General features: G+C 34.5%; 1 protein-coding gene across 2 annotated transcripts; it reads left to right on the top strand.

Annotated features, from left to right (window-relative positions):
- Positions 1-3,946: 3,946 nt before the first annotated feature.
- Positions 3,947-6,788, top strand: LOC107953290 (uncharacterized). 2 transcript variants are annotated; one of them, XM_016888540.2, is made up of 4 exons: positions 3,947-5,006; positions 5,103-5,205; positions 5,911-6,113; positions 6,208-6,788. In XM_016888540.2, the coding sequence occupies exons 1-3, from the start codon at positions 4,593-4,595 to the stop codon at positions 6,096-6,098; spliced, it is 705 nt and encodes a 234-aa protein (XP_016744029.2). In that variant the 5' UTR covers positions 3,947-4,592; the 3' UTR covers positions 6,099-6,113; positions 6,208-6,788. The 2 variants fall into 2 exon arrangements, with proteins under 2 accessions (XP_016744029.2, XP_040973649.1); XM_041117715.1 differs by having other exon boundaries at positions 5,911-6,788.
- Positions 6,789-11,671: the final 4,883 nt, after the last annotated feature.

Genomic DNA, 11,671 nt, shown 5'->3' with positions numbered 1-11,671 from the left:
CACTTTACAAAAGTTGTTTATTTAACAACAAGGACTCATAATATTTCATGAAACTTCAAAAATCATACGAACATATTCATGGAAAAACCTTAGACCTTTATTAGTTTTGTAAATTAGTCCCTGGGCTAGCTAGATTAAGCTACAATGACTTTAAAAACATAAAAATCATTAAAAACGGGTCCATAACCACTTACATACAAGCTAAGAGAGTTGGTCGAACCTAGAAAGCTTCCATGGAATTTATTTCTCTTAATATTCAGTGGAAGAAGACAACAAAAAGGATGACATCTTTTGTTTTCTTCATTTTACTTAACATATTTATTAAATTACATATCTAACCTTGTTGATTTACCTTAAATTCACTAAATTTTATGTCCATGAATGTCCACTTCTAATAATAATGGTCTAATTACCATATAAATTCCTTTACCATTTAATTTCATAGCTAATAGATACATTTAACTAATAGAACTCTACTTTTGTACCTTTTACGATTTAGTCCTTTTTACTAAATTAAATATGCAAACATCACAATTTCTTAACCAAATTTTTATACGACACTAAATTATACCGTAGACATTAAAATAATAATAAAATAAAAATTACTCGTCAGATTTGTGATCCCAAAACTACTGTTTTTATTTTACTGAAAACGGGTTGTTACACAAGCCATGTTGACTACTGCAATCAATCAATCACTTTCAGTAAACAACAATTGTAGGTCACACTACAAGGTTTTTTATGTGACGACATCTACAACCCTTTTTACTTTCTAGAAGTCTTCTTTTGTAGGGTCTCATGTGCTTTATTTTTCCTATTATCATTTGGTTCAACTCATTTGCAACTCCCAGCAACCAACTATCTATTTGTGTGGATTACACTACAAGGTTTATTTGGTCCCTTAAATACTCAACATTGGTAGGAACTACATCATTAGGAATTGATGGTCGTGTAACTAACTAAAAATTCAACTTAACGTAAGCGCACCTATCGAACAGTAGTATAGTTATGGTGAGATCGGAAATATCGTATCCACGAGGACTAAAAGTACTAGTAATTACTATCTTTTTATTATCTAGCCTAAGAATTAAAGTGTGTTTTTAAACTAAACTAATTTTCTAATTTAACTAAGATTATGACAGAGATGAAAGTTGGAAAATACTTTTGAAAAAAACCAATGGCGAAGACAATACCAAAGAAAGAATCCACCTAGACTTCACTTATTACCTTTGACTTAGATGATTTATTCACTTGACTTATTCCGTAGAAATCCCTAATTTATGTTATTATCCCTTTCGAGACTAAAAACAACTGACTCTAGTTTGATTAATTGAAATCTCTTTCTAATTAAAACCCCTATTGTCGCATTAACTCGATCTATGGATTCCCTTATTAGATTTGACTCTAATCCGGTAGATTTATGTCGTCCTATCTCTAGGAGTACATTCAACTCCGCTTAATTATGGATGATCTACTCTTAAACAGGGACTTTTTCTCCGCTGATTAAGCACATCAAAACCTGAATTAATACCCTGGAATATTAAAACAAGAATTTAGAACTCACAATTAAGAATAAGAATAAGTCTTTATCATATAATTCAAAAAGTAATAAAATTCGTCATAGGGTTCATCTCCCTTAGGTATTTAGGGAGTTTAGTTCATAATAATAATGGAAAACATCTCAAAGTTTGGAAAACAAAAAAATATAAAGAAAACCCAAAGAACTTCTAGGAAATTGGATGGAAATCTTCAGTCTTTATGTAGATCCTGGCTCCAAGGTGATTCCGATGGCTATTCGCGAGTATTTTCTACCTCCAACTTTGTGCATTCCCCTTAATCCTCTTCTAAGGTGTTTATATAGGCCTTAAAATGCTTCAAAACTCTCAAAAGTGCCCTTTTCCGAATAGAACTAGGCTTGGGCTCGGCAGGGACACGACAGTGTGCCACGCCCGTGTGAAGGTGCTCAGGCCGTATGCAATACTGAGTTGGTTCTTAGTCGACACGGCCATGACACACAGGTGTGTAGTCTACTCGTGTGTCACACACGGGCGTGTGGATTACCCGTGTGGAAGTACCTAGGCCGTGTGCAACACTGATTTAGTCTCAATTTGTCCGTTTTTGGCCCGTTTCTTGCTCTTTTTGCTATCCTAAGCTCTCATGAGTATAAAACATGAAATTAAAGGATTAGGAGCATCGAATTCAATAAAACTAAGGAAAAATCATCCATAAATATGTCAAACATGGGGTAAAAATATGTATATCTTACGGTTTATCAGGAATCTTCCCCTTAAAATAGTTGACCCAAATGAGGTTGAACCTTAGCAACTTAGTAATGAAGAAGCACTTACCCTGTTTATAATGGTTGAAATAATTATTCCTTAGATTGGTCCTTTTGATCAACTTTCAAGTACTAGCTTCCTTCCACATTATTAGAAAGAGAAAGATACTCAGATGACCTTCTATGTAAATATATCCACTACTGAATATGGGTACGTCGACATCTTTATGTTGTTGAAAAAAGTAGTCCTTACTGATATTGCTCGTGTAAGAACTGGACGAAATTAAGGTTAACTGCATGGCTCATTTTCCCTTATACAACAATCTTGAAAGAAAGCCATTAATAGATACCAAGAACCTCTAGCCAACTACCTTGATGCTACACCAAAGGAAGTGAAAACCCTCATGAACCATGGATGCAAGAGTAGATGAAAGCTTAATAAGAAAATGTATAGGGGCAAAAATATGCCTTTTCCATTATTTACAACATCAACTAACTAATTTTTTCTACTTTTGAAGAAGAACTTATAGCAGTAATTGGGATCATCAGTCCCTTCAATTAAAGGACTCATTGCATATCATCCTTCATGACGGTACAAAGAACCTGGTTGCTAATGGTGAGACAATCATCCCCCTAATTTCTTATTTCCTCTTACTGGACTTTATTAAAAGATCTGCTACTGATGCAAAACAAACATGAAAGAAAAGTGACAAAATGTAAGACTCAAGTAATGACAAAATAAAATAAAAACTTACCAAATTAAAAAGGGAATTTGATGAACTTGGAAAACAGAATGAATAAGCTAAAGAATAAGAACACTTGGGAAAATAGAAAGACATTTAAAAAAGTTTGAAACGAAAGTTCCCCTAAAAAAAGCCCTAAGACTTTTTTTTAATAAAAGAATAAACATGTTGGTTAAAAGAAAGAAAGGATAGAAGAAACAAAAGATCCCTAAAAGCGACATGATTGCTAGCTAATTAAACAACTCCACATTAAAAGTTACTAATCCCGCCCATTAAAGACGATGTTTCAAAATTTTGAAATTACTTCGAAAGTAATCACTAAACCTTACCATCGATATACCAAAGGACATCAATCTCCACCTTCCCAAAGTCACACCCTACCACTCTAACATCATAGTCTTTTTAGAGAAGCTTACTTTATAAACTTTTCTTCAATTAGGGGGACAATTTTTATACTCGTGCACCTAAGCATCTCCCATGCCTCCTACACATGAGCATCCTATGCCATTACAGATTCATTTATGGAAATAGCATTGGTATGATGCTACCAAGGACAACTGTCACATTAGATCCAATCACATTAATGTTTTCAACTTCTTAAGCTCACCAACCTTGAAGATGATCCTATCTAGATCATACCCTAATATAAGTTTAAAATGGACTCTACCAAGGAGGTAATTATGGGATAAGGGCACCATTCTAAGCCCTCAATCTATAAATGACCCCTTTTTCAGAAAGAGAAGGGACAAGTCATTAAACACATATCCATACTTTGCTCAAGTACAACCTTAACCCTCTCAAACTACTACTAACAGCTCACTACACTGTATATATACGATGTGAATAGCCCCATCCTAACAGTTCTCTGCATCTCTTACGGTGTAAACTGTCATCTTTATACTATTCTACATTTTATTACTTAGGGTCTGTTTGATAGGGGAAAATATTTTTCGGAATTGGTTTTCCCCATTTTCCGGTGTTTGATTGGAGGAAAATGAATTCCACAAGGAAAACCTTTTACAAACACGGGTAAAATCACTTCCTTAGTTTTGGAAAACGTCTTACCGATTTTCCTTCCGTAAGACATTTTCTATTCTCTTCTCTACACTCTCATCGTCTCAGCTTCAAAATTTTCTTTGCAGACTTTCTTTAGAAATGTATGTTTTCTATTTCCACTTTCATTTCTACTCATTTTCTGTGGCTTCTCCCATTCCAATCCATTCTTCATTTCGATTCCCTCAATCCTTCCCGCTCTGACCCTATACCCGAATTTCAATCCATTCTTCATTCTCTTTGAATTATTTTTGTTGGTGAATTAATGCAATTTCCAAGCTTCTACGTGATGGGTTTGTAATTTTCTAAACCTCATAGCTTTTATGGGTTTCTTTTTGTTATTAATTTTTAGCTTTTAATTGTATTTCTCGATGTTCTTAACTTTTCTTCCATTGGATTGTGGTTTCGTAGCTTATGGCTTTGTGGGGTTACGCTTATTCTGTTTATAGAGTTTCTTCCGTTGGATTGTAATTTCTAGGCTTTTAGCTTTCTTGGGGTTCTTGTTTTTAAGTCTATTGATGATGCAAATTCATGTTCAGTCCTCGTTCGCACGCTTCATGTGCAGTCAAGGATATGATACTTGGATTATTGAACTCAGAGGTGCTGGATTGAGTACACAAGGAATGGATTTTGGACAATATATAGACCCTTTAGATTCTATTTCTCAGAGGAAGGATTTTTATGGTAAGGGTACAGATTATAAGAGGTTTTCAAAAACAGAAAAAAGATATGCTTTTTCCAGTCAAATTACGGATTTAATTGAAAAGCTTGTAAATATAATTGAAGAAGCTGAAAGATCATCTCCAGTACGTGCTTTTGATATGCAAAACAGCATTTCTACAGCACTAAAAGATATGCAGAAACAACTTGATCTTATTTCCAAGTATGATTGGGACTTTGATAACTACCTAGAAGAAGACGTCCCTGCTGTGGTGAGGTGCCTCCCTTATGCGATGCGTACACCAGCTGACAATTCGTAAGCCATGACAACTAACTTGAGTATTGTTAAACTAAAATTTTTATCTTAGATGGAATACATAAAGGATAAGAGTGAACCAAAGGATGGCAAGTTACTTGCAATTGGTCATTCTATGGGCAGTATCTTGCTATATGCGATGCTATCACGATGTGGTAAGATTCTGTAAAAACTTGCTTGTTCATCTACCTTTATGACCTATGTAAAACCTATTACTGCATATCCTTTTGGCTATTACCTTTTTGGTATTGCAAAATAGTTTGTTATATTAACACATAACTGCATGTTTAATTTCTCTGTTCTGTTATGATTAGAATTTATTTAGCATTTTGAAGCTGTGACCAACTTGAATTTCATTTCCTTTGGACACAGCACCGACTGAAATAGACTTGTAAACAGTTTATAATCACTTCTTAGACCGGTTAAACATTTTAACAGTAATTTATTTATAGATAAAAGAATAGAAAACTTTGTGCACAAATTATGTTGATCTAGGTACTGATAATATTGGTTAAACTCACAAAAGAAAATGCTACGCTTGGTTCAACTATCTGATGCTTGAACCTTTTTATTTTGCTTATTAAGGCTAATCTAAGAGTTCAAACTGTTGCGTTTTAATTATCACAGCTAAAACATGTCAACCAGGATGATGTTGAGTCCTTTATGAGTAGAGCCAATTAATTTTGAACTCTTTAAGGCCCTTAGATGGAATCAAAATCGTTGCTGTATAAGTCCAAAAGAGTTTTATATGTCCCGGTAGGCTACTTGATGGAATAGTTTTATAAGTAAACTTTTCATCTTACTTTGACTTTGTATCTTGAACAATATATAGGAGTGCTAAAATGTCTTGTTTTTATAAGGTTATGAAGGAAAGGATTCTGGATTGGCAGCAGTCACTACGTTGGCATTATCATTGGACTATATGTCTTCTAGATCGTCACTCAAACTGCTTTTACCCTTGGCAAGTGTTATTGAAGCGAAATTGCTTAAGCATTGTTTCTCTGTGAAGTGTTATTATCTGCTTGTATGTATATTGACAATAATCTGATGTTATTTCTCTTCGGTGAGCAGGCAGACCCTGCACAGGTCCTAAATGTTCCTGTTATTCCAATTGGAACATTGCTTCTCCTAAATATTTACACTTCCTTTTGATGCAGGCCGTAGATCTAGTGTATCCTTGTATAATAGAATTTCTCAATCATCATGACGCAGCTTGAAGTTGTTGAGACTTCTTCTTCATTCAAGCTTCGTTCTGTATTTTTTTCCCTATGAAGGAATGAGCCGACTTAAGAAGAATCTTCAAGCTAGTCTTGCCCTTAAAATTCTACATCAGCTAGTACATATACATACATAAAAGGAGGTAAAGGATCAATACCATGCATGTAGTTGTATTGTTGTATTAAAGTTTGTTAATATGTACAGACATTTAGAAAAAGTAGTGTATGTTTATATGGTATACATATATCACTACTCTCTCTCTTAGACAACAACATGTAGTTGTATTGTTGTATTAAAGTTTGTTAATATGTACAGACATTTAGAAAAAGTAGTGTATGTTTATATGGTATACATATATCACTACTCTCTCTCTTAGACAACAATACTTCATCATTTGTAAATGGTTAACCATTAGAAATTTTGACTCTCACAAAACATTTGATGATCTTAAGAGAGATGTTCGATTACCATAAAGCTTATACTTCATTTTATAGAGAAAGGTTGAATTAATTGTGTCAAACTCCTAAGCTTTGATTGATTTTTGACCAAATTAATCACAAGTTTAGTCTATTGGGAATTTAATTATTGCTCAAGAATGTTGTATTGTATGAAGTTTACTTCCCATTTAATAAATAATAAAATAAAAAAGGTAAATTTTTAGCCATTTCTCTTCACTTTTTTTCCAACTAATAAGAATGCATTTTTTTTCAATTTATAACGATTAATATTGTAGTTTAATAATAAGAATGTATTTTTTTTCAATTTATAACGATTAATATTGTAGTTTAATAATTGAGTATTATTATAAATAAATCATTGCAATATATGTAAAAACAATTTAAAATATAAAAATTTATTAATATATATTAATATATGTAAAAACAACTTTTTCAGAAAATATTTTCAGGAAATCTGTCAAACAGCAGAAAATATTTTACACTGATTCAATCTAACACCAGAAAATATTTTTCAGTAAATCATTTTACAAAAAAGTAAAACATTTTCCAGAAATCATTTTACGGAAAATATTTTACTGGCAATCAAACAGACCCTTAATTATTATAACAAATATATAGATAGAAATTAAAAGATTAAAAAATTAATTAACAATAAAGTAGTGTGACTAATTTAAATAGAGCCTGACGTTGTTTTTGTTACATTTTTAATAAAATAATATATCATACAACTTGAGTTTTTTCTTTCCCCAAAATTATACAATTTGAGTTTACTCACTATGATTCATAAAACTATTTTTAAGTCATAAAAATAAATTTGGAATCTTACTTTATGTAATTTTTGGAAATATTTAAAAAGAACATGTGATTACACCCACAATTAAGAGCTCCAAGTCAGGATTAAGAGGATTTCAAAGTAAATGAATAAAGAACTGCCTATTTACATATCCAAAAAAGAATAAATAAATAAGTAAAGAGTAAAGTTGAAGCATTGTATACCTAAAAGAAAAAAAAAACCCATGATTTGAATGCTTGAAAAAAGCTTAAAAGGGAATAAAAAGGAAAATAAAATAACCTAAATTAACGAGACAGTAAAAGAAAATATGAATTCTCTCTGTGATATTACCGACCCTGGGGAATCCACTGTGGAGGAGATGATACCCAAGAAAGTTAGGTTCAAGGACAAGAAGGATGGGATGAGCAATGACATGGTGGTCGAGATGATCTCCGACCAGCCTACTTCTTGGAGAGACATGCTTGTCGGTCACTCCTCAAATGATGGATTTAACAACTCGGGTGAAAAGGACACCATTGATATTGTAGAAGGAGACATACAGAAATCTGTTGTGAATGGCGTGCCTTCTATCACTTTCTCAGATCGGATCCATCAAATCTTCATTCAAGGTATGGATAATACTGTGATTTTAAAGCTCTTAGGTCATAACATTGATTTTTTAGTTTTACAGAACAAGATTTACAACATGTGGAGACCCTCAACCCCTATTCACATGATGGACATTTGAAAATGGCTACTTTCTGGTCAAATTTCAGAATAAATTAGACTGTGAAAAGGCTCTCTCTGAAGGTCCGTGGACTATATTCGGCCAATATTTGACTGTTCAGACTTGGACGATGGCTTTCGATCCTACACAAGCTTACCCAAGTGTAGTGATGGCATGGATTAGATTCCCTACGCTTCTTAGTTATCTCTACAACCGTAAAATAATTACTGAAATTGGTGAACTTGTGGGCAAAGTTGTCAAATTAGCATGAACACCGATAGCAGGACGAGGGGAAGATTCGCTAGATTAGTCGTTTATGTCAACATAGAAGAGCCTTTGGTGTCTCAAATCTTGATTAATGGCCGAAATTAGAAGGTTGAATATGAATCCCTGTCCACAATCTATTTTCACTGTGGATGGTACGGGCATGTTGAAAACATTTGCAATTTCAAATCTACTGAATCCATGGCTGAGGGAAACAGGGGCTCGCCTAAGGCGGAACCAGAGATTCAAAATTTGAACGTTGAAGAACCGGAGAAGAAAGATGGAAATTTCGGACCGTGGATGATTGTAGAGAGGAAATCTAAGCGCAAGCCACGAGATAGTCAACAAAAATTATCCGAATTTTATGAGAAAGACAAAGAAGGTTCTCGATTCAGTAGTTCGAAGAATATAGAAATGCAAGATAGGGAGATGGCTGATTTCTGAAAAATTAAAGGGAAAGACATTTTAATTGAAGATCAACGAAGAAAAAACTCGGGGGTTCAATTTAATGGGCATGCAGATATTAATAAGAAAAATAGCAAAGGTAAATCCCAGGAGAAGAGTTCCAAAATTGGGTTTGGCCCGATTAGCATAAGGGATAAAACTCCAATTCTAGGTCCTAAATCGGCCCACACCAATAAAACAGAAAAGAATGTTGATAAGCTATCAAATGGATTGGGCCTAGAAGCTTACTCTTCTATCCAGGCCTGTAATTCTTTAGACCGTTCTGTTCAAGAAGAAAGGAGGATATAGGACGCTGTCAGTAATGGCAGTAGTGACCGATCCCTAATAGTGGCAAAAATTGGAACTGAGCGGGCCAACGTTGGAGAATCTTTACACACCGAAAGGGAGTCTGTTATGCACCAAATGGCCTCGAAGTTAAAGGTGGTTGACAGAGGTGAAGGGTCGGTCGACGTAGGGAACCTTGATTCCGGCAAGCACTCGGCAGTCGTTTTCTTCGACAACAAAGAGTCTCAGCCCTTAAATGGCTCCTTGCCTCCGGTAGGGAATTTTGAATCGGGAAAAGGCCTGAAAATCAGAGGCAAAAACAGTAACCAAAATAAAAGCTTACATGGTAGCAATATTCATTTTAAAAATTCTAGTTACTACCGTGTTTCCCTAAAAAAAATCCATGGAACAGTTGACTGAAAGTATTTCGGTCATTGCCAAGGAGAATGATTCTGGAAGTTTTTCCGAAATTGATGAGAAGTTGGAGGGGTTCAATACCCCTAAGCAGTAAGGCTGGTTTTGTTTGTTTTTTTTTTAGGGTTTAATCCTTTTAATTTTATTACGTAAACTTTGATTTTTTTAGTTGCTTTGACCTTTATTTTATTTTATTTTATTTCTTATTTTGATGGAACCTAATCTAAAAATTTTCTCATGGAACTGTCAAAGTTGTGCTAATAGAAAATTTATCCGAGCCTTTCGTGAATATAACTCGGAGCATAGTCCAGATATTGTTTGTCTGGTTGAACCGAAAGTAAATGGTAAAAAAGCCAATTCTGTTATAGAGCAATTGGGTTTCAATTCATCCCATCGTGTTGAAGTAGTTAGCTTTTCAGGTGGTAACTGGATGGGATGGAAGGATTCTATTCGAATTCAAATTATTTCTAGTCACCCACAATTTATTTTTCTTCGCATCAATAATTTTATTTTCAATAAGCCTCTTTTTATTTCTTTTGTTTATGGTAGCCTTAACAGGTTGAAACGTAAGCTTCTTTGGGAAGGATTACAATCTATCGCTCCTAACCATTCTATCCCTTGGCTTATCCTGGGAGATTTTAACACTATACTATCTCCCTCTGAAAAGAGAAGTCCATTCAATATAGGTGAACGTTGTAATTTTTTTGGTAATTTTGTTGACTCTTGTGCTCTGCAGGACTTAGGCTTTAGTGGACCTTCCTTCACTTGGCAACGAGGTGGCACATTTTTAAGATTAGATCGAGCACTTGCAAATGATGATTGGATGTCAACGTTTCCGCAATGCTTGGTTCAGCACCTTACTCACATTAAGTCAGATCATCTACCGCTTTTGCTTTCCACTAGCCCAAAGTTTGGTGTTTTTAAAAGAAGATCATTCAAATTCCTAGCAGGGTGGCATAGCACATTTCCCACCTTTGTTAAAGAAGAATGGAATTATACATGTAACATGGTTGATTCTCTTAATAATTTTACTTCTTTTGTTAAAACTTAGAACAGGAATGTGTATGGTTTCTTGGGAGCACGCAAGCGGATTCTTAAGCGATCCCTTAACAACATTCAAAAAGCCATTGATCACTTTCTTTCTAGTCAGTTAGCTTAAAAGGAAGCTGACGTTCGGGATAAGTTGGAAAACGTCTTTAACTATGAGGAATTACTTTGGAGACAAAAGGCTCGGTGTGACTGGCTTCATTTTGGGGATAGGAATACAAATTTTTTTCATAGCCACACGAATAAGAGAAGAAAATTCAATCACATTCCTACCTTGCGATTTGGTGATGGGGATTGGTGTTCTGATCAAGATATCTTGCAAGCTAAGGCGGTGGAATTTTTTGAAAGGCTCTATGGTGAAACTCCCCATACTTCAAGGGGTATGCCTATTTTGACTTTCCTACCTAATTTTGACTTTCCTAAACTTACCCCTTCAAAGGTTTTTTTTTTTAGAAACTGAGGTCACTAATGAGGAAATCAAAAGGGCGTTATTTGATATAGCGCCGCTAAAAGCGCCTGGCAGCGATGGGTATCATGTTCTCTTCTTCCAAAGTTAGTGGGATATTATTGGTAGGGATGTGTGTCAGTGGGTCAAACAGATCTTTGTTGGGAGGCAGATTGACCAGGAGTTGAATAACACTTTGATTATTTTAATTCCCCAAAAAGAGAACCCTGAAGACTTCAGCCAATTTTGGCCTATCAGCTTATGCTTTGTGTTGTACAAGTTGGTCATGAAAGTGATCGCTAACAGGTTTAAATTGATTTTTCCTAAGTTGATCTCTTAGGAACAAGCCGGGTTTATTGCTGGCCAGAACATTTCGAATAACGTTATTCTTGCCCAAGAAGTCATTCATTTTATGCAAGGTAAGCAGAAAAGGAATGATTGGATGGCCATAAAGCTCGATTTGGAGAAAGCTTATGACAGAGTTAGTTAGAAATTCATTGATGTCTCGTTAAGGGCGGCCGGTATTCCTATATTTCTAAATAAAGTT

Source organism: Gossypium hirsutum, chromosome A07, assembly GCF_007990345.1.
Source record: "Gossypium hirsutum isolate 1008001.06 chromosome A07, Gossypium_hirsutum_v2.1, whole genome shotgun sequence".
Taxonomy (NCBI): Eukaryota; Viridiplantae; Streptophyta; class Magnoliopsida; order Malvales; family Malvaceae; genus Gossypium; species Gossypium hirsutum.
The sequence above is the reverse complement of the archived record's forward strand: the minus strand, read 5'-3'. Positions and strand labels throughout refer to the sequence as shown.

Bases quoted from the DNA above. Each gene is read 5' to 3' on its own strand.
- LOC107953290 (XM_016888540.2), top strand. From the start codon at position 4,593: ATGATGCAAATTCATGTTCAGTCCTCGTTCGCACGCTTCATGTGCAGT. The intron at 5,007-5,102 runs GTGAGGTGCCTC...TTTTTATCTTAG, and splicing joins AAGAAGACGTCCCTGCTGTG to ATGGAATACATAAAGGATAA. The intron at 5,206-5,910 runs GTAAGATTCTGT...TGTTTTTATAAG, and splicing joins TGCGATGCTATCACGATGTG to GTTATGAAGGAAAGGATTCT.